The sequence below is a fragment of the Pelodiscus sinensis genome, chromosome 6 (assembly GCF_052426305.1).
Source record: "Pelodiscus sinensis isolate ZL-2025 chromosome 6, ASM5242630v1, whole genome shotgun sequence".
Taxonomy (NCBI): domain Eukaryota; kingdom Metazoa; phylum Chordata; order Testudines; family Trionychidae; genus Pelodiscus; species Pelodiscus sinensis.
This window is the reverse complement of record NC_143057.1, coordinates 72603322-72626463: the sequence shown is the minus strand read 5'-3', so window position 1 is coordinate 72626463 and position 23142 is coordinate 72603322. Positions and strand designations below refer to the sequence as shown.

Genomic DNA, 23142 nt, shown 5'->3' with positions numbered 1-23142 from the left:
AGCCGTTATTTAGAAGAGACAAGGCACTTGCGTTTTTTGAACATGAATATAATATGTTTGTGTTTTTTTCCAAGTACCTTTTACAGAATGTCATGAGGAGGGATAAACAGTTGGAGAATTTTTTTCAGAACTCTGAATCTACATCACTCTAAGTACCTGACATAGACATCCATGTAGTGGCATGTTAAATAGTTTAATTATAGCTGGAGGAAAAATGAACAATGTTCTAGTCCTCCACAGCATTCCTCATTTTGTAGTACGTAGTACAGTAGTAGTTTGAGATTCCAACAAGACTACGTACTGAATTCTACAACCCTGTATCATACACAGTAAAATATCATCTGTGAAAGACAATTTTTCTTCTTCTATCTACTTTTAAGCCACTTAGCATAGTAGCATTTGACCTCTGATCCTTGGTTCTGGCAGTAAGACTTCTTATGTTTGATATTGGCTTTGGTGGGCAGATTTTACACTCCCTACTGAACACCCAGAATAGCAAAAGGATTATTTCAGTGTTGGTGTGCAGGAGGGAATACTTATTGAAATCTATTTCACATAAAATCTATTTCTAAATCACAGCAATAAAAGACAAATATGCCAATCCAAATGCCATGAAGTACCGGTTATGTTCTTAGGTGGTCCACTGAGAAGAAGAATGCAAAATGCAGTGAGAAGGATTTACCAAGAAGTCAATGATCATACTGCGGGCCATAAAACTCATTTAACTGTAAAATTTGTCAAAGAGTTGATGATGCTTTCCAGAAGGGATTGTTGCCACTTCCTTTGTGAAATTCTAGGGGGTTAGAATAAGGTTTCCTAATAATTTAAATAAAGGAATTGTTCATGAAATTACAACAGTTTTCTGCCCCTGAAGAACTAAAGATGTGTGTTATAGAAAAGAGAATCCAAGCTATTTTATAGGACTTGTTCAAACTGTAGTCAGTTACATTTCTAATGTAAATTGGCTTGCAGCACTTGCAACTCAAAAGTCAACAGAAGAAAGGAGCCAAGCTAAATGATGAATTTATATTAGGGCATTTTGGAAAAAACCTCAAAGGATAATATTTTCAAAATCACCTAAGTGTCTTGACACTCAATAGGACATATACTGGAGAAATTTTACATAACACATCAAATTTAATGACATATGTAATAATAAAAAGGTATCCTAAACTTCAAAAAGTCAAGTATCCTGCATCTAATGGCCAAAGTGCAGACAAAGTCAACTTTTTCCACTTTGATGTTACTGCTGTTGTCTCCCTGATTCTATGACATCATCCTTTGACTGAAAAGTGATAGATTTTCAGTAGGGATAAAAAATAAAAGTAAAAATGTTCAGGAATAAAACCTGATGCAACATACATGTTAATACTTATTACTTAACCTTCACATTTTTTAAATCTACAGCTGCATTCAAGTTCTGTACTGTAAATTATATAAAATTGTGTCTATAGATTTCAACTAAAAATGAGAGAGAACTAGTTTATAAAGCTGCATCAAGTACAACATGTTGAAGATGTCACTAATGGTTTCTTGAAGCAAACAGCTATCTGGTAAAAACTTGACTTAATTAAATACATCCTTACAAAAAAATGCTTGATTAAGTTATCTAATGTATTTATTTTTGTGCTTCTCTCAATCTCTGAACCCTTGTTCCCGACCATCATCTTTATGCAAAGCCCTTGACTTTCTCATGGCAGAAAAGAAAGGGCAATTTCATTTATAGCACCTTACGAAGACATCAAAGTGTGTCCTGGATTTCCACAATTAAATGCCAAGAAGTAGAAATTCTAATTATTGCAATTTTGGACACTGCAGTACCAGGTCCAAAATTCTATAACAAGAAAATAGTTCCTCGGGGTACTTCCACATTGGTTATAAACATTCACCTAAAGCTTTATTTGAGACTGTTGTATATTTATGTTCCATCCAGATGCCTCACTTTTTTCACAAGAGGATCTGGTCTGAAGTAGGTCATTTGATGCTCAAATGTGTCAAACAGTGACCAGTAGTGTTTATTTATTGAAATGGAGAACATAAATTTGTTTCAAGATACTAATCATCTGATCATGGAAGAATCACATTATCTATACACTGTAAGTGAGAACAAGTTAACGCTTACTTGAAACTTTAAAACTTACCATTTCCCTCTGTTCTTCTTTGGGAGCCAGTAGAACTGATAATAATAAAGTTCCCAAATCATGATCAGGATAGTGAGGGTCCTTCAAAGTCAAGGTGATATCTGTTGGTCTAGAGGACCAAAGGACACATTTATTTTGTATTTCAAGCACCAATTCAATGACCTTTCTGAAGCATTAGGCTCAATAGCATCCACATTTAAATTAATCTTAGAAAATAATCTAAAAAAAACCCTATTACTTTAATGTGGTTTAGTTTACCTCTGTTCTTAAGGACGGACCTCTGAATACATTTGTGTAAGACAGCCACTCTCAAACCTGGACCTGCGGAGTTGCCAGGCTGCCACTCAGCAACAACTATAACCAGCGCATGCCCCACTACCTACGATTTGCTGTGGACACAGACTATGGAAATAATGCCTCAAAAGATCTACAAGGCAGCAGCCTCCACAGCTGCTGATTAGCTCCCTGCCACATATAAAAATAAGAGATGTTCCCCAAGTGTCCTGGCAACTGTATACTTCTGCTGTAGCTGCCACAATTATTTCATTCATCCTCTTGTATTTTTGGCTTCAACCTCAGATTCTTTTGGCCTTTTCCTCCTGACCTGATCCAGACTCTGAAACCCCTCTCAGACTCTGATCTTTCACATGCACCATGGCCTGGAACTTGTCTCTGAATGCCTCTGCTACTCTCAGGCTCAGACTTGTCCTGCTTAAATCCTTGGTCCCAACTGGTTTGGTCAGAGGCCTGATAATTTCACACTTCACGCTTTCCAAGCATCTTACTGTACATTCAATAATTCAGTCTGAATTTTAGTTTTCTTCTATTTCATTGAAATAAATGTGCCTAAAGATGAGGTAAAGCTCAGAACAATACTCATGAACAGAAATAAAATGGCTGCAGAGTTATGTACGACTCAACATGGTATTACCATTAGCATTAATGTTACAGCAATGTCCTAAAGCTATGTGCTCTTTGCCTGATAAGCTAAAGTGGCAGGGGATTGTTATTTTTAAAAATACTGTTGAAAATATTACAAGTATGAGATTAGTTGACACCTTGAGGACTGTGCATGTATGACTCCATGGACTTTCACACCTATATCATACCTGTTTAATTCTAGTGAAGTGAGATCCAAGAAGGCTGAACCAATAAAGTCATCTTGAAGACCAAAATCATAGTCAAAGACCTAAGATGCACAAGAAAAGAAAGTATTTATAGTATTAGATTTTTTTTAAAAGCTTCCTTAATAAGTGTTCATTTCTCAGGGTGGATTTTCATTCTGTTAAAGCAGGATTACCGTAGGGTTCTTACTTGAGGTAAGTAAATCAACATTTGAAGGTGCACAGTGTACCTACATATGGAAATGTCCAAGGAACTATCAGATCTGGACTGCATAAATGAACAATATAAACCTTCTATTGACAGAACAAGAAATTTGATAACAAACCCATTGAGACTGAAGAGGAAAAATGGAAGTAAGATTTTAAAAAACTCCACAGATTCAGCTTCCAGTTTATGAAGTATACCTAAATTGTTGCAGTGAATGAGTCTATAAAGCACAGGCCAGAGGACTGAGATATAGTTATCAAAAGTAAATGGACTGTAGTTGCAGTATGACTACTAATACACTTCTAGTAATATAATTTTGCATGATGCTTTATAGAATTTTCTTTAAAAAGGCATTCCCATCTAAATTAAGGAATCAGAAGATGTATATAGGAGGATTTTATCACTGGAAAAGTCAATAAATCAGTATGTGGTAGCTGTTAACTGACTTGCCTACCATATGGTGGCAGATCTCATACAGCATCTACACCAGTGGAGGCACTTCTACAGTTCAAGTGCAGATTGCGGAGGCCCCTCCCCATTCTCCACCTACCAGACTAGGGGGAAGAGCTCAGAACTTCTGCCCTGCAGCAGAAGTTGGGATAGGGGCTTCTGCCCAGTGGGGAGTTGGGTCTTTAGTCTCATGAGGCATATCTACCAGGGCTCAGGACTTCAGCAGAGCAGAGCTGAATTCCTGAGTACTCTGGTGCCTCTCCTGGGAATGAAGCCCTGAGCCCCAGTAGGTGCACCCCGGCTCTTGAACTTCTGAAGATTGTCATTTGAGCACCCAGGAGAAGTAAATTTGGCCACCTCTCATCTTGACAAACCTCTTACAAAAACCTGGAGAGAAGTCTTTGGTCACTGCATAGATTAGTGCCAATGATGTGGGGGAAATTATTCCTTCACCCTTTTAAAAGCCAGAGAGGGGGACCTAATTGAGAAAATGGATGGGAAAAAAAAAAGAACACAAAGAAAACAACCATTACAAGTTAGACAAAACAAAAATTTAGAAAACTAGGGACCCAGCAATGGCACCTTTACTCAGATTAACTTCAGTTGGCACTGCAGTTGGCACTAATCAGGCTTTGAAATTTCACAACACTAACATTATATCAGATAATACGTGTTGAACCTTTCTGGCTCAGGACTCTTTGGTTTGGCACCATTTATGATCTGTCAGGACAATAGATGTTTTGGATCAGAGAGTCCCTGGATCAGAGCCCTAGCAGCTGTTGGCTGGGAGCCCAGTGTGGTTCACTGTCCCACGTAGTAGAACTCAGACCACTTACAGTGAGAGGTAGGAACAAGGGAGCTTTATACCTCAAGCTGTAGAGATTCAGATACTAAGCTCGGGAGGTTCCAGGTTCAAATCTGCTGGGTGGTGATTATAAGTGGTACCAAACTGCCACAAGGCAGATTTGAACCTGGGTCTGGAGCTTAGTGTAGGAGCATTTACAGCTTGAGCGATAAAGCCAGCTGGCTCTCTGCTTAGGCTGAAGAGCTCCCTTGTTCTTATCTCTCGCGGTAAGTGGTCTGAGTGCCACTACATGGGACAGTGAACCACACCAGGGCTACGTCTAGACTGGCCCCTTCTCCGGAAGAGGCATGCAAAGCAGGCAAGTCAGAATAGGGAAATCCGCGGGGGATTTAAATATCCCCTGCGGGATTTAAATAAACATGGCCGCCGCTTTTTTCCCAGCTTGGGGAAAAGCCGGAAAAGAGCGTCCAGACTGGCGCGATCCTCCGGAATAAAGTCCTTTTCCGGAGGATCTCTTATTCCTACTTGCAAGTAGGAATTCCTTGCAAGTAGGAATAAGAGATCCTACGGAAAAGGGCTTTATTCCGGAGGATCGCGCCAGTCTAGATGCTCTTTTCCGGCTTTTCCCCAAGCCGGGAAAAAGCGGTGGCCATGTTTATTTAAATCCCGCGGGGGATATTTAAATCCCCCGCAGATTTCCCTATTCTGACTTGCCTGCTTTGCATATCTCTTCCGGAGAAGGGGCCAGTCTAGACGTAGCCCAGGTGTGTCAGTTACACCGGCAGCTGCCAAGGGGCCAGGAGTGCAGCCAGCAACTACCAGAATGCAGGGAGCACAGCCCAGCCAGGCATGAGATCCCCTGGCCTGGCAAACTTCCTTGTACAGCACCACTCAGGTCCCAAGAGTTCCAGACCAGCGCTCTGCACTTACTCATGCATCTCCACCCCATACATTCCCATCCCATTTCCCCCACACATGTTCCTGCCCTGATCTCTGTACCCCCAGCCTCCTGTCCTCACCCACACTCACCCAGCCCCCTACAGCTCCCCTTCACACTACCAGCCCTCACATTATGGAGGACAACACGATGAGGACAAAGCAGGCACTTCTAAAGAGCAGCAACCACTTAATTACAAATATATAGTTTTAATTTTTTTACCTATTTTAGTTATAATAATGCAGTATGTCTTTTTAATGGATGCTCAGTCAATATTATTTTGAACATCTGCACTGCATTGTTCTGATTGGCTGCCATTGAAGTCACTTAAATCTGAGCAATTTTACCAGGTGTCCCATATTCAGCATAGGAAAATATGGTCACCTTACTAGTACAGAACAGTGTAAAGCACATCTCACATTTCAATAAATTATGAAAAAGATATCAACTATGTCTATATGAACACCAAGAGCCTTAGAGTTCTACTTCCCCAAAAATAATTCGGAAAAAAGACAAAAGTTTTATTTACTCTCCCAATGAAGATACAAGCAAAGACTATTATTAAAGGATTGGTGAGGGAAGGGTATGCCCAAGTTTAGGCAGCCACAATGTCTGACCGCCCTTGACCCCGCCCCTTGCAGGGGTGTGGAGCTAAGGACTCACCACTCTATAGTATCAGCCTGAAATTACCCTTCAGCAAACAACTATTTTTCAATATGACGTAACAAAGGACCATTTATTAAATGGAAAGACATTTGTAGTGCATTCCCATGAACACAAATTAAAAATACTTTAAAATAACTATTTTCTTCCTTTTCTTTATTAATAAACAGACTATTCAAATGGAAGGTTTTTTTGAAGCCTAATTAATTTGTCTTAATTACTGGTGTTTATTAGGGCTGTTAGCATATAGTCATTTCAATAACCAATAAGCTTGGAGTTATCTATTAATCCAAACAAGTACACACACACTTGCTGCTTGTGTGGAGTGGGGCAGGGAAGGCAAGAGCCAGTGCCTGCAGGGAGCTGGCTTTTAAGCCAGCTACTGGTGCATGCTGCTTCCTGCAGAGCTGCTTTCCCACCCCCAAGCTCACTCCCACAGAGGCCAGCAGCACAGAGGGCAACTGGAACCCCTATGCTGCTGTCTTTGACACAGAGGCAATAGTGCCAAGGGTGAGGGGGACAGGCTAGAGCCAGTACACTCAGGAAGCTGGCTTTCAAGCCAGCACCCCTTGTGTATTGGCTCGTGCAATGCGGCCTGCCCTCTCCCTGCGCATGCACACGCACACACACGGCCATACACACACCCGGTAGCCTTTAATAACCGCATAAAATTGTTGGAGGGTACTCGATTACTAAAAGAAATTATATCCAACAACCCTAGCACTTATTTCTTAATTTTGCATTTGCTCATCTTGGATAAGGAATATAGACGTCTTGTTTTTAATCAGCTTCATTTTCTGACTTTCATGCACTATCATGCTATTGTCTGAAATGACAACATGAAAGATGTATTTACATTTTAAAATTGTTTTTCATTCTATTTTTGTAAAATCAGGAAAGTTATTTCAACTGCTTTGCTAAAAATGTTAAAGAAAATTAGCTAAGCCTGTCCTTTTGACATGTACAATTACACGATAAACTTTTTTCAGAGAACAAACAGTATCTAGAATTGTTCAGCAAAACTTCTACAGAAGCAAAATAAGTGCATGACTCACCTTTATATACAATGGTTCTCTCAGATGATCAATAAGAATGCAAGTTTTTTCCTCCCACACAGGATTGAGGTTCTTGTGTATAGTTTTACTTCTAAACACTTCTTTTCCTCCAATTTTAAACTTGACATATGGATCACTGCTCCCTGTTGGAGAGACACATTGATGCAGTTTAATTACATAACATCTGAGTAGACTGGAAATTTAAATCACAGTAAAATGAACTAAATATAATTTCACTGACTGTATCAACTCTGTTTTCTCCTATCTGAAGTTTATAGAAGGGGCAAATAACTGTTTTGTTTCTTACAAATGTATAAAATAAAATTCCTAAGTATCACCTAAGCTGCATAAAACTATGTTATTAGGACAATAGGAAAATATTAAGGGTGAAATCCTGCTCCTATTGAAGTCAACAGCAAAACTCCAACGGATTTTATTGTGTCAAGGATTTTACCTTAAATTGGGGAAGTTTCTCTTCTACCACCATGAATAAGCAAATTTCCCCCTTCAGTCTCCTCCCCATACCCAGACAGGTTTAGTATCTACACTCATCCCTTTCCTGCAGACATCCTTGCTGCCTATCTAAAAGAGGCTCCAATTCTTGTTAACTAATTAACTCATTCTGGCATCAGTTCTTGTGCTGTTGCTTCCCAAGCTGTATTCTATACCGAATACACTGGCAAAGAGGGACTTCAATACTTACACTACGAAAGCATTAGGAATGGCAATTTTCAAAGGCTTTCATATCATAAATAAAATTTCTACTATGTCCTGCTTTAATAATGCTCTGACCTAGAATCCAACTGGTAAAGTAAAGAAATACTACAACTCTTTCCCTGTAGTTTTATAATATATACAAGTGAATTTTATAATTTTGTAAAAATATGAAAATTGGCATCTTCAAAGCATTTTCAATTTTACCTACTTTTGTCAAATTAAATTTAAATTTCATAAAAGATCCTGATTTGACTGCAAGTTTGCTGATTCATTGTTACAAGCAATTATCTGATAGTGAAAATTCTGTTTTGCTCCATTTCATGCAAGGTGATTTTAGAATAAATTCAGTATCTTCCATGTCACCAGTTACAAGAGATGTGAGAAGAGACTGCTAACACAGAATGCAGAACTTTTCCAAATTTTCTTATTTTCATTGATTGTAAAAAGTTTATGCACCTATCTACAAAGAAATTTAATGAATGCATTTTCTGAAACTACTTTATAACACTAAATAAAACTGACATTTTACCAGTATTTTATATATCCACTAGATGGCACTATTATTTATCTAAAAACTGAACACTATTCTAAACCACAGATGTGAGTACAATGTCTCACATTTTAAGCAGGTTTAAAGTGAGGCTTATTATAATAGGATCTTCATTTCATAGGCAACACTATGTATAGTTCAAGGGTAAGAAACAGTGAGTTAACCTATTCTTTCATCCTTCTACTAATGATGGATCTCTTCAAGGCAGAGATTATGTCTTTGCATTTATTCTGTAAAGCGTTTAGACAATTAGGTGTGTTCAAAAATAATAGCTAAAAGGGGTTGGCCTAATGTCCTGTCAAAGTTATCCCTCCCTTCACTATTAAGTGTGCTCTATACCTGCTAGCCGCATAGATGTTGCCTTTCACCCTGCATTTCAGAATACATCTACACATGCATCCATACATCTATCTAAATTCTTGATGCTTGAGAGGTGAGTAAGTTGGAACTGCTGAGGGGTCCGGGTAAGTACAAATCTTTGACGGAGACAACTTTGTACCGGTTCACAGCGTGAGTGAGGCACAATGTCAGATCATATTTCAGTAGTCCACCACTCAGTTCTACAATGCCTGTACCCTTTTTTGTGTGATCCTTACCCAATCTATAATGGTCCCTGTCTTCTTCCACTGCACACCCTTTTTGCTGGTAATCATGTGCTGGTAATCATGAGTTCACCACATCAGAACACTCTACTACACTTCAGACTGATCAATATAGGTGAGCCTGAGAACAGGTGCCTGGTGTACCAATCACACCATGTGCTAATGTGCTGATGAATGTATGGTCAGAGTATGCCATCCTCCATCTGGACTGTCAAGAACATTCACTAGCACCTAGAAATTTCATAAAGGCTGAAGCAGGCAAGCAACTCAGACAACTCTGGCTCAGTGCCAGGAATTCCTTGACAAGAGGACAAATGACTAATAGTTGCTTTGGAGGGATCATTACACCTTTTACGATAAGCTAGACTGGGTAATGTAAAGGGCTCCCAATACAGATCCTGAAGTAGGTCATGACTGCCTCCTCAACCTTGCTGGCCTCGTTGTCCAATGGGTTTGCTGATGAGGGCCAGAGTTAAGGGGCAGTAGAGAGTGTAGCAGTCACCCTGGAAGACAAGGAGCATGTGATTCTACACCTGTAGCTGGAAGAGCTGGCAGGGGAATCTCCTATTGTATGAACCAAATGAAGATCCACAAGTGACGGCAGGAACCAGAACCAGATGCAGTTTAGTTACAAAGGGCCCACATTGGCTATGTCTATACAACCAGGTAATTTCGAAATACCTGCCAAACTATCTATTTTGAAATAAGCTTATTCCTCTTCACAATGAGGAATTATTTAGAAATACAGGCAGTCCCCGGGTTACATACAAGATAGGGACTGTAGGTTTGTTCTTAAGCTGAATCTGTATGTAAGTCAGAACTGGCGTCAGCCGCTGCTGAAACTGATCAGTTTCAACCGCGGCTGAATCTGGAAGCCAGTTCTGACTTACATACAGATTCAAATTAGAAACTCAGGCGTCCCCAGGTCAGCTGCTGCTGAAACTGATCAGCAGCTGATTCCAGGAAGCCTGGGGCAGAGCAACTCTGCCTCGGACTTCCTGTAGTCAGCCACTGGTCAGTTTCAGCAGCAGCTGAATCAGGACGCCTGGGGCAGAGCAGCTGGGGTGCTGCCGGGTTGGTCCGGAGCGGCACTGCGGGACCAACCCAGCAGCCCCCAGCTGCTCTACCCCAAGGGTAGGCAAGAAAAGCCTGGTCTGCTTCGGGGGGGGGGCACTAGCTGCACCCCCCCCAGCAGACCAGGGAGACGGGGGTGGCGGGACCGCCCAAGTCCTCCACAGCTTTGCTCCGTCTTCCTGGTCTACTGACCTGGGAGACGCGGACCAAAGCCACAGAGCACGCCCGCAGCGGGACAGTCCAGGCGCACCCGGGCTGTCCCCCTGCAGGCGTGCTCCGCGGCTTTGTTCCCCATCTCCCTGGTCTGCAGGGAGACGGGGAGCAAAGCCTTGGAGCACGCCTGCAGCAGACAGCCCGGGCGCGCTTGAGCTGTCCCCCTGCGGGCGTGCTCCGCGGCTTTGCTCCCCGTCTCCCTGCAGACCAGGGAGACGGGGAGCAGCTTTTCTCGCCCCAGAGGACAGGGGCCGTGGACCGCGGTGCATCTGGGCGTCCCGCCGCTCCCATCCTCCGGGGCGAGAAAAGCCCCGTTTGTAACTGCGGATCCGACATAAGTCGGATCCGCGTAACTCGGGGACTGCCTGTAACTTATTCGGTAGCTTGGTAGGGTGGACACACGCCTTGTTATTTCGAAGGAAGGGGAGTTTTTTTAAAATAACTTCCCAGTGTAGACATACCTATCAAGATCTTCCCTTATTCTAGCACTACACTTTTGATTTTAAGACCAAACCCTGATCTGTTCCAATCCTTATGAGGTCCCCAAGCAAGACAGCTATAAATCAATAATTGTATTGATTTTCCCATGGACTAGGGTTGTAAGTGACTAGTTGACTACCCAATAAGCTAACCCCGCTGTGGCTCTGCAGTTTCCCCCCTTATTGACTACTCAATTAGTGGATAGAAATTTAAACATTCCTATCATGAACCACTATTATCCATTTGCCAGAAGCTATAAAATGATTGTTTGAAAATAAGAAATGTGCTCCAATATCTGTGAGACTTGCCCACAGCCCACAAGAAAGAAGACTAGTGGGAGATGGAGCTGTTAGAGAAAATGTACATTTGGTTGTCTGAAGTTAATAACAGCCATCTTTGTTCCTTGGAAGATTACACAGTTTCATGTTTCTTCCCTCCAATCATGTCTTACCATCTCCTTACAAACAAACCAAGACATACTGCATAAGCTAGGGGAAAACTGAGTGGGAAGGTAGGACAAGGAACCTATGTGGCAGCTGGATAAATACAGTGCAGAATTGCTTTACTATGGAGAGGCAAGATAGTGGTTGCAAAACTTGAGGACAAAATAAATGAAATAAAGTTCCTTTTTTCTCCACTTGTCAATTTCACCATTGTTAAATGGTCCAATAGGCAGGATTTTCTTGTGAATCTGAGGGTGGTGGGGGAGTAGTTGACTTATGCTTAGCGTCTCGCATGCTATGGAAACTCCTATCCTAGCTGAGAATATTGTCAATCTCCAGTCAAATTGCATCCTAGTCCTGTAATCCTATCTAGCCTATTAGTTCATTTTATCATCCATTTATAATTGTATTATGTGATATTATGGTCAACTTCCATGCTACTTATATATAATCAAGTTATGATAAATTTCTGTTGTAGGATTAATTGAAATATAGAATTGATACATATTTAGTAATAATGAACATGCAATAGTTGTTAGTAAAGCATGGCTGAAATACAAAATCTGCAGTGACATGTAAGGTTTTAGCTTTGCCCGGTTAGTCCATAGACTTAATGTTTTACACTAGTGGTGACCGAGGAATAAACCTATGCCAACAAGGTCATAATGTTACTGCATAAGATGTGCCAGTAGGTCAAGTTATGAAAAATGGACTGCAATCAACTACAATGTATTTTCCAAGACCTTGAGACACCTGATTTTAACATCTTTTAATGTCTGTGACTGGAAGATACCTGGCATACATACATGATAATGAGAAGAAGACAAAGTGTGAACAACCTCTGAAAAATGGCCAGCTCAGTGTTCATGGAGCATGAAAGTACAGATAAGGAAAAGAAGGTTGACACCTTCCTGCATATGAATAAGGCACGAGGTGTACTATTCAGAATTACAATATAAAAGAAGGATATTTCCCTGGTCAAGTAAAAGTAAAAGAGCCCTGGATGACTTAACAGGAACAACTCCTCTACTGATTACCATCTATTGAGTAGTACACTAGACCCCAAAACATTTTTGAGGACATCTCAGAAATCCGAGCCTCACAGACGGGAATGATGAGCTAACTGGAGTCCCTGAAGTTCAAATAGATATTTTGAAATAGCACATCCACACTGCACTATTCTGATGGCCATGTGTTGAAATAGTGCATCCATACCGATTGGGGGCTGAACTGCATTTCAAGCACTCCAGTCAGGGCATCACTTCCTGGAGCCGCTGCCAGAGGTTCATGCTTAAAGGAGCTAGCCTCTACAGCCATGTCTCAGACTTTTCATCTTTGCCTACCTCCTCAAGGAACAGCCTACTCTTCCCACTTCATGCTTCCATTACCCTTGTGGATACCACAGCACTTCTGCCATACAGACTGACCTGCTGCAAAGCACTTGCCAGCTCAGACCTCCTGCTTCATCTCCTGGCGCAGTTACTGCAGGCTGCTCACACGGCACTATAGGCCCCACAACTCATGCTGGGGCACCTCCTCACCTCTCTCCATATGCAGCACAGCCAGTCCTGCCCTCCGCTGCATACCATGCACTGCCCCTTCTGGTGCCAGGACACCAGTATTGAGTGGTGGGTCTGGACAGTCATGGAGGAATGGGATTACCAGCAATGGCTCCAGAGCTTCTGTATGTGGAAAAGACACCTTCATGGAACTGTGCGAGTTGTTTGCCCCTTCCCTTAGGCAACAAAACATCCACGTGTGACCGCCATGCCCCTTCAGAAGCAATTTAGAAGCTCACCATGCTAGACAGCTACAGTTCGATAGGGAACCAGGTCATGCTCTTGCAGGTATGAGACTCTTGCTATTGTCCCAGAACGGTAGTGAAACACTGGAATGGGGTTTCCTAGGGAAGGGAGGGTGGACTCTCTCCCTGGAGGTTTTACACTCTTGCGTTCACAAAGCCCTGCAGGGGATGGGGTAGTTGGGGGTTGCTCCTGCTGTGGGAACAGGCTTGGGATCGGGGACCTTCTGAGGGCTTTGGCAACCCTGTGATTCTGTTTGAATCCTCTCATAGGTGGTGAGGACCATCAATGCCATCCTGCTTTACAGGGTTGTCATCTTGGGTGACGTGGACATCATAGTCACTGGCTTTGCTGCCATGGACTTCCCCAAGTGTGTGTGTGGGGGGGGGGCAATTGATGGCACCCACATCCCCACCTGGGACCACAATCACTGGGCCTCTGATGATATCAACAGGGAAGGGTACTTTTAAATGGTGTTGCAAGCCCTCATGGACCACTGAGGCTGCTTCGCTGATATAACAATGGGTGATCAGGGAAGTCACATGATGCCCATGACTTTAGGAAATCCAGCCTCTTACAGAAGATACAAGCTGGCACAGGACCTGTCAGGAACCCATCAGGATGAACCCCGCATCCTGACAGAACAATCCTGACAGAATGACAACCTGGCTAATGAAGCCATACAAAGGACACCTGGAACCCACAGAAGAACGGTTTAACACCAGGCTCAGCAGGTCCTGCATTGTCATGGAATGAGCCTTCAGCCATTTGAAGCAGAGGTTCCACCGTCTCCTTGCCTGCGTGGAGATCAGTGAATGGAACTGCTGGAACTGCCTGGACCTGAATGGCCACCTGCTGTATCCAGCACAACCCAAATGAGAACAAGAGGGAGATGTTCCTATAAGGGTGGAGAACAGAGGCTGAGCAGTTTCAGAGGAATTACATTAGGAATTAACTAGTCCAGAGTAACTTTCAAAGCCTATTTTGAGGGGGAAAAGACATGCCCAATCAAGGTATATTTATTTATAGAGTTCTTGAGGCTTTCATATAGACTTGTCAGAAGCACCTGGCGAACATTTGAACAGCTCAGACTTATTTTAATGACACTATTGAAGATAGAGAATTGAGCCATTCATTAAGTCTAATCCACTGCAAATGAATCTAAATTAATCCTCATTTTATGTTTTGGTTTAAGCAGCAATTTTTCAAGGCTGACTAAACTAAGGGTAATGGGAATTGGTTATGCAAATCTTAGGGTAGTTGTGAAAACCTACAGCTTAAAAGTTAAAAAATAATCCCAAATTGCAATTAAATGTAGAGTAAGCAGAAATTCCATTTGGCACATACCTATTCCTTATGTGTAAGATTTAGTAAATATTGGGGGGGGAGAGGAAATAGTGACTGTTTAGCTCTTTCTGTTGGTACCAACCTAGTACTTCATAAAAAAGACTTTTTAGGAAAATGGTCAATTCACAAGTATAGTTTAATAGCTAATTAATGAGTTTAATTATAAGTTATTTAATTATATTGAAAGGAAATTTTTAAAGCATCATTTATTCACTGTACATGACTGAACAGTATAGTTGAACTGTCAGTTCAAAAACATTATATATTTAAATAAAACTAAAGAAAATTTGAAAATTAAAGTGGTTTAAAATGAAAAAATCAGAACTTCATTTAGAAAATGTCTAAATTAATATTTAATTTTTCTTATGTTGGCAGTGCATGAATTCTGATCTAAGAAATCTGGCAAAATACAAATTGGTGAAATTCTCAGTTTTGCCAAGCCTGAAATTTTTACCCTCTCAAAAAATGTTTAGTGAAAAATGTTTGCTCAGTTCCAATTCAGAATGCTCATCACCTCATAAGACCAGTCTGTGTGCTGGAATTCACATGTAAAATGATGTACAATGTCCCCTTTAGCAGTATCTCAAAGATGTTTTTATCTCAACATTTTTAAGAAAGTGGTAGATACAACAATTCCAGTAGGGGGCAGTCTTCTTTATGGTGCTGTGTGTGTTTTTACTTTTAAAAATCTGTCATTTTAATTTTTCTGGTGTGTTCAGTTTTCAGGCTCTTGAAGCAAAGTTTGGTAGTATTCTGATATCAGGGAGAAAATTAGAGCTAGTTTGGTTAAAAAAAAAGCAAAACAGATCTGCTGAGAAACAAGGGAATATTTCTTTCCCTATGGCAGCACTGGGGAAACGAGGGGGGGAGGGGAAGGAGGAAAAGACTCTTAAGACTTACTAGAATCCCATTTTTTGTGGGCATTAGGAAAAAGCAGCAACTCCAAACAGCTGCATGGGAACAATCTTGACTCCCCTCCTCAAAACTACAGGAAAAGCAGGAAATAAATCCACTCAAGCTACTCCAGCCTTTCCTCCAGTACTTTTTAAGTTCATTTACACATTCCCTCCCTCAACTCCTTTTCCTGCCATGTGCTTGATGGTAAAAGATGAGACTGCAACTGCTTCTAGTGGGAAGTGAAATATGATGCTGTTCTACCTGCCAGATAAAAGAAACTGCAAGAAATGTAACTGACATGTTGAAGAATGAAAGACTTTCTTTTGCTAATTTGAAGAGGCAGTCCAATCTCAATGATTTCCCCCACATCTATCTCTGAGTCACTGATTCCCATCAGCCCACAGATTGCAGGGCCCTACTATGCCCCCAGAAGCTGTAGTTCTCTTCCCGTTGCCCACAGAAAAGTTCCCATAATTAGAAGCAAAACTCAAGCATTCAGTGTGTTGTTCTGCTCTTTCCCTATGAGTCACGATTGCAGCATTCTTCTAGGACCTATCTAAACCAGGAATTAAAAAGTCTCTCTCATTCAACTTTATCTGCCTTTCTTTGACATTGCACTGAAAGGGCCTTTTTCATGCCTGCAGATGCTCACTTTCAACTTCCATTGTTTCCTTTAGGAAGACAGTGATACATGCTCATCGAGGTGTCCTACCTATGGTTTCCCCGTCTCAAATATTCATATCCAATTCAGAGTAGTAGTTTAAACAGATTAAGATTTAACTAAGCTTCACTGAAAGTTACGTAAATAGACAGGATGTGCTCCTATACAACATGCATGAATTTTTAAGACTGGCAGCCGCGTTAGTCTGTAATAGAAAAAAAAACTTAAATGGTAAATAGTCCTTCAGTACCTTAGAGACCAACAAAAAAAATGTAGATGGGATCATGAGCTCATGTGGCCAGCATTGCAACCACACCTTAAAGTGGGCAGCACACAGTGGTCTTGACTTTCAATACTTCCATGACTTCCAGTTCTTTGAGTCCCATGAGCTCCAGTTCCCAGGAGCACAAGAGTGCGCCAGCATGGAGCATGAAGAAGCTGTAGGACCCCTTTAAGATATGGGAAGAGGAATCCATTGTCTCCAAGTTCCAAACCGGCAAAAAAAATGCTGATGTCTAAGTGAACATCTCAAAGGCAACGGAGAAGAACGGATACTCCAGGAACACCGAGCAGTGTGGTGTTAAAATAAAGGACTTGAAGCAGTCCTACCACAAAGCAAAGCAAGGAAAATCAACAGTCTGTTGTATCACCATACACATGCCATTTCTATGAGCAGCTACATGTGATTCTACGGAAAAAGCCAACTGGCTTCCCAACCCTGACTGTAGAGTCTGGCCAAGACATACCTGGAAGCAGCAGGGGCATGGTAGTGGTGGTGGTGGTGAAGGAGGAAAATAGTCAGAAAGTAATTGGTGGGAGTCAAGTACTTTTTTATCACATTGGAGCCAGTACCCTCCTCCCACGACATATCCCAGTCAAGCACTGATCCCAGGGAGGGCACTTCTAGTGAGTTCACAATTTTTTTCTTATTACACGCAAGTTAAGGCAATTGGGTAGGATGCGCTTTTTGGGGGGGGGGGGGAGGAGGAGGAAATGAGCTCGGAACACCTTCTTAATGTGCCTGGAGTAATCCTCTCCACACATCTCCATGAAGCTCTCAGATTTCAACTCAGATCCTTCTAAGAAGGTTTCTGGGGAGGCCAGCCTTATTCTCAACAGTAGGACACCTTCCTACACCAAGCCACTGAACCACCAAGCATTGCAGCATAAGCCACAAGTTTAGGGCCATATTCAGTCAGCATCCACTCCCTATCACTCTGCATGATTTGGAGAAGACTGGTAACTCACATGGCAACCTGGATGAAGGAGGATAGGAAGCTATTAGCTATGGTCTCTGCTGCTAGGATGGCTTCAGCCTCTGGCACCCTCTACCTCCTACCTGCCCTCCCAGCTGCAGGCTGCCTCACCAGCATGAGCAGAACCCATTTCTTCTCTTCCTCTTCCCCTGCCAAATGCAGGCTGCTGTGGGATGGGAAAGTAGAACAGTCCCAGGAAGCCATGTGTGCCAGACAATGCCCTGCTCCACTGGCATGAGTGGGCCCCTCCCGTCCCTTCCCAACTGCAGGATTATATCCTGACAGGCCCCTTGCAGTCTCTGAACTGCTTGAGTCCAGATGCTCCCCTGAGAAGTTTATTTATAGAGCCCTTCACTGTATGTTAACAGATAAGGGGTAGGTTTAACAATGCATCTCCTGTAATGTGTGCCCTTGTAAACTTGTTACAGCAGGAACAGCAGCCTGCTCATTGCATACTCCCCCAGCTCCACCAGCTGTTTATCTGATGTAAATCTGTGGCTAGGCACTCTGCCTCAGCCCCCATCCTGCCAGATAAGTTCCCCCCTTGCTCTCGCAGCTATTATGGAACATAGAACAGGCTGACACCACAATCAGCAGGGCTGGACAATCTATTGAATCTACTTGCCCATGGCGAGTAGATTTCAGCCCAGCACCCCATTTACCAGCGGTGCATGCATGCGCAATGCAACTCTTACGCATGCGCAGTGCGGGGCTGGCAAGCGGCTTTCGCCAAGGTTCGTCAAACCCTGACAGTCAGAATGTTGCCTTTGCTGAGGTCCAACCTAGTCTGGAGACTCCTAAACCTTCCCTTTTAACAACCAAAAGCACATTTAATCACCATTCTGCACTTGCTTAGCCTGTGGACCACTCCTTACTAGGGTCCAGTCTGCCATGGCAACAAGGGATTGGCTGGGTTGGCATGGATCACTATTGGCATTTCCACTTATCCCATTCTGACTTTCCAGTCTGGGGAAAAAAGTGCCACTCTGCATCTTTCTGAAGAGGCAGAAGTTCCTAAACATGCAGGTGTCATGCACCTTTCCCCGATCATCCCATGCTTATGTTGGTGAAATGGCCCTTGTGATCCACCAATGTCTGCAGCATCATCAAGTACCACCCCTTGCGGTTTATGTACTCTTGGCAAGTTAGTTGGGGGCCAAGATGGGGATGTGCATTCTGTCTGTCATCCCAATGCGGATAGGAAACCTCATCACAAAGCCATCCACTATAGTATCCACTTTTCCCTGAGTCACAACCCTCCATAGGCAAAATGGTATTTGATCATCTTAGCTACTTTGTATAATAGCCCCCACTGTAGATTTCCCCACTCCTAACTGACCAGTAGCTGTCTGGTGTTGCAAGCTTCCACAGGGCAATTTCCACATGCTTCTCCAATCAGAGCGGGTCTCATTTTGGTATTCTTATGCTTCAGGGTGGGGAAAAGCCATTTTCAAAGTTCTAAGAAAGTGGCCTTGCACATTCAGAAGTTTTCCAGTCACTGCTGTTTGTCCAACATCTGCATCACAATGTGGTCCCATCAGTCTCTGCTTGTCTCAGGGCACCAGAACCAGCATTTCACTCTGTCAATAGGATTGAATGCCAGCTACAGTTCCTTTTTGCTCAATGCAAGGACTTGTCTGACCAGTGTGGGAACCAAAGAGGGATGAGATTCCTCCTCCTCATTGCCATACTAATGCTCTCAAAATACTGCGCCATTAGGTGCACCAAGGCAGATATCACCATCACAAAAGTTTGTTGTGGAACCATGCTCACACTGCTATGGCATCCACATGAACAACCAGTGCCAAAAAGGGTGTGAAAAGACTGACAATCAAGGGGAGGGACTGGATGAGAGCATTATTGGAAGCTGACAGCATTAATCCAGAACCACCCGCTGCACAGCTTTGGTCCCAGTGAGCACAGGGAGCATAACCCAGAATGCTAAGCAGCGTAAGCACTGTGGGATAGCTACCCACAGTTCACCACTCTCAAAGTCGACGGCAGTCCCCCTAATGGGGATGTGATCATTCGAATTACGTTCAATTCTTCCCCAGTCGGGACACGGACCTTTAGCTATGCAAAATTGGGTGACATGACCAGTCCGAGTCCGTGTCCCAACATCAACCATAATAGATTCAGCTTTACCTCCTAGCGTAGGGGTGGCCTTAGCTGCCCCTAGATATATGCCTGCACTTCCTGATAACTACTTAAATGGTGAAGTAAATAGCTGCTCCCTTCCTACTTATCCACAAAGATGTCCCAAGAGCAAACTTTGAAAGGCTAAGGGCTTGCTTGCATTGCCACTTTACTCCTGAAGTGTGAAGCGTATCAAATTACGAGCATTAAACTTTCCACCTGAAGGGTATGTTTACATTGGCAACATGATGTGGGATGGAAGCTTGGTACTAGACATACTAACACTAGCATTGCTAGAAGTAGCCATTTTAGATGCAGCTAAATTCAATGCAGGCTATACAAACACACCAAACACGCCCAGGTTGGTACGTACACATACTGTCAGCCTTCACAGAACTCTACATTGCCACATTCACACTGCTATTTTAGCCATCTTACTGCAAGTAAACTTAGCATGGGTTTGTTTGTCCAAACGGTGATCACACTTTGCATTGGATTAATTTGCCTTAACTTTGAGTGTCCCTTGCAGACATGCCTAATGTTAAGAGAGTCAATAGTAGAATGAATTCCAATAGAAATCAATGTGTGTAGGAGTTAGGTGCTAAATGGATAAAGGCAGGAAGCCCATTTGAAGCTGCAGGCTCAGTTTAAGTAGACAAAACGTAATCATCCATACTGCGGTTTGCTTAGGATGTTTGAGCTACCTTCCCAACTTTACGTCTAAATATCTCCTAGTCAGCCATATTTACCACAACATTAAAACAGACTGTTTTTAGCTACTGTTCTACAAATGACTATAGAAAGCACATAATATTTCATCATATCTAGGGAACAACAACAACAAAATCTTAGAACTGGTACTTATTTGCTTTGTTTAGTAAAGCAAAAACATGTTTCTATAGCATTTTTCCCCCTGAAATCTCATAGGGAACATTCAATGTTTGATGAAATTTCAGAAATAATTTGTGGTGTCTAATCTGAAATTTCACAAAGACTTTCAAGGTTACCAGGCAGGTAAAATATGTTCTTACCGTTCAGAAATATTGACTTATCACCATACAAATATTTGCATCTTTCTATGGTGGGGAAAAAAGGCATAAGAAATGCATGATAGATTAGTTGGTCAGACCAAACTACAACTCAAAACCACATCTCATCTGTGAATTACACATTTAACACATTTGTTTTTCTCTATGCAAGTTTTTACACTTTAGTATTCCAACGGCCCAGTGATGAAAGACCTTAAATTATGAGTGGTTCTCCAAAGTAAATCCAACATCCCTTAACATACACTTTTCCCAGAGGACTTGTATACATGCAAATTTCCTTTTTATTTTCCTTAAAGAAAACACTTGGAAGGAAAAAAATCCATTAGGGAAAATTAGGCTGGGGAAGGGTGGACAAATATTATAGCAACAATCTTAAAAATATGCTTGATGTTGCTATAATCTTTGTTGAACCTTCCCCAGCCCAATTTCCCTCATGTTTTATGACGTCTATTACAACATCCTATCTTAACTTGGATTGTAAATACTTCATTAGGATGAAGTCTTGAATCCAGTGAAATGAACACTGTATACAGTAAGGTAGGATTTTATCCCATTATTTTATCTTTCTGTGGAGTGTTTTGCATGTTTATGGTGTTATATAAACAGTAATAAATGATCAAGCATAATTCGTTCATTAACATCAGCTCTTGTGAGTTTCCTGAACCGAAAACCTGATTTAAATGCATGACCTATGTTGAGCTGAGAGTTGAGGATATCCATCCAGACCCCAGAGGAGGAATTCTCCAGCCACTAAAGTCACAGTTACTTTATAAATGAGAAAAGATTAAACACAAGCTCATTTCAACAAGGGAATTTAAGATACAGCCAAATGACCAACACACCATTGTAATACCCACTTAAACCTATATTACAACCGCACGAGACATAATATTGGAACACATGCTACACTGAATATCAAATTCAACTACTCCCCTTCCCCCGCCCAAATGAACTAAATGCTCTTACTGAACTGAATACTTGCCCGTAGGTGCTGAAGCCAGTGGTGCTGCAGCATCCTCGGGTTTGAAGTGGTTTCCATTCTATACGGGGTTATAGTTTGGTTCAATAGCTCACAGCATCTCGACTATATTAATTGTTCCAGTACCCTGTACTTGCCTAGAAACAACCGAGCAAATATTGCCTCTGCAGCAATCTAGCCAGAGGCTAGTAAAAGACCACTTTAACCACTGAACTTGCAGCTGAACACAGTCTCTTGAGTCCTAGTGCCTGTTGTGCTCCTCTTGTGTCTGCTAAGAGCCTTCCTGTTTTCTCTAACAGTGTCTGCAGTGGGGTGGAACAACAGGTGAGGGAAAATGAAGGTGGAAGAGTAAGGCAAGGGATAGGGCATAAGGCAATGAGGGAGATGAGCTGGGAAAATAAAGGGAACAGGGAATTAAGGGGTTAAGGGAATTAAGGGAATTAGGTAAGTCACACAGAGTGAAGCTGGAGTCAGGTATGCAGCATCCTTTGGCAGAAGCTGGGGCTCCCATGTCAAGCAAGCCCATCGAGTCCTCACCCTGACAACCTGTGGACCCAGCCACTGAACCCCATAACCAGACCCCCCCCCACTCCACTGAGGCCAACCAGCTACATCTGGACTCCCATCCCATGAAGTCCACACTCCTCAAATACTGATTTCTCCCCACCAACCACCATTTCCCCATGTCCAGACACCCCCATGCTGAGCCCCAAACACCTTCATCTGGCTTCCCTGGAGAGTCCCATTTCCCCTGCACCCACAACCTTCCAACAAGTCCCCGCCCCCCTTGCATCTAGATCTCCCACTGAGCCAAGCTACACCCAGATTGCCTCAACAGAAATCTCTCATCACACACTTGGATCCTCCCCCAACACTGTGCACCTCCACATTTGGATCCTGCTGTGCTGAGCCTGTTCACGCACACCTGGTGCATCCCAGTCACAGGGTGTTTGAGGCAGGCCCAACCTTCACAGTGTGTCAGGGTCTGGTGGTGGCTTAAAGGTCATCTCCCACCTTGACAGCTGGTGACCTGTGCGCTTCACTGCTGACACCTCATATTTATTGACACGTAACGTGCAGAATTTTAAAATATTGTGCACAACATTTTTTATTTTTTCACTGCAGGTTTTAATTTTTTGGCACAGAATTCCCTCAAATTAACCTAATTGCAACCTACATTGATGAGACTGCTCTACTGTGAAAGACTGACAACACCATGAATGAACCTTATGGAATGAAGATACATATAACTAAAGTCAAATATTATCGATTTACAGTCAATGTCTTTGGAATACATTGTATTAAAATGCAATTGTATAGGTGTTACTACATCACAGTATGAACCTTCTCCAGTGGTAGTGGAATGCTGCTGTACTTCTGTTATCAACACTTTGAAAAACTTGCCCTACCGAGGTTCACATATATGAATGCATACTCATGAACACAAACTCATACTGGATTCTCCAGGGACCAACAGGCAAATGAAGGATTTTTAGATAAACAGACTTTTAAACTGGTTCAGGGCTTTAAGACCCAGCAAATGCACAGGACTT

At 42.4% G+C, this 23142-nt stretch overlaps 1 protein-coding gene across 5 annotated transcripts in view; it reads right to left on the bottom strand.

Moving 5' to 3' along the window:
• Window positions 1-23142, bottom strand: part of MCTP1 (multiple C2 and transmembrane domain containing 1) — a 395876-nt gene that overhangs the window by 217361 nt on the left and 155373 nt on the right. For all 5 annotated transcript variants that reach the window (XM_075932144.2, XM_075932147.2, XM_075932145.2 and 2 more), the window contains exons 3-5: window positions 7384-7526; window positions 3251-3330; window positions 2142-2250 (exon numbers count right to left, since the gene is read on the bottom strand). In XM_075932144.2, coding sequence (XP_075788259.2) covers window positions 2142-2250; window positions 3251-3330; window positions 7384-7526 — 332 coding nt within the window. The remainder of the gene's footprint in view (window positions 1-2141; window positions 2251-3250; window positions 3331-7383; window positions 7527-23142) is intronic.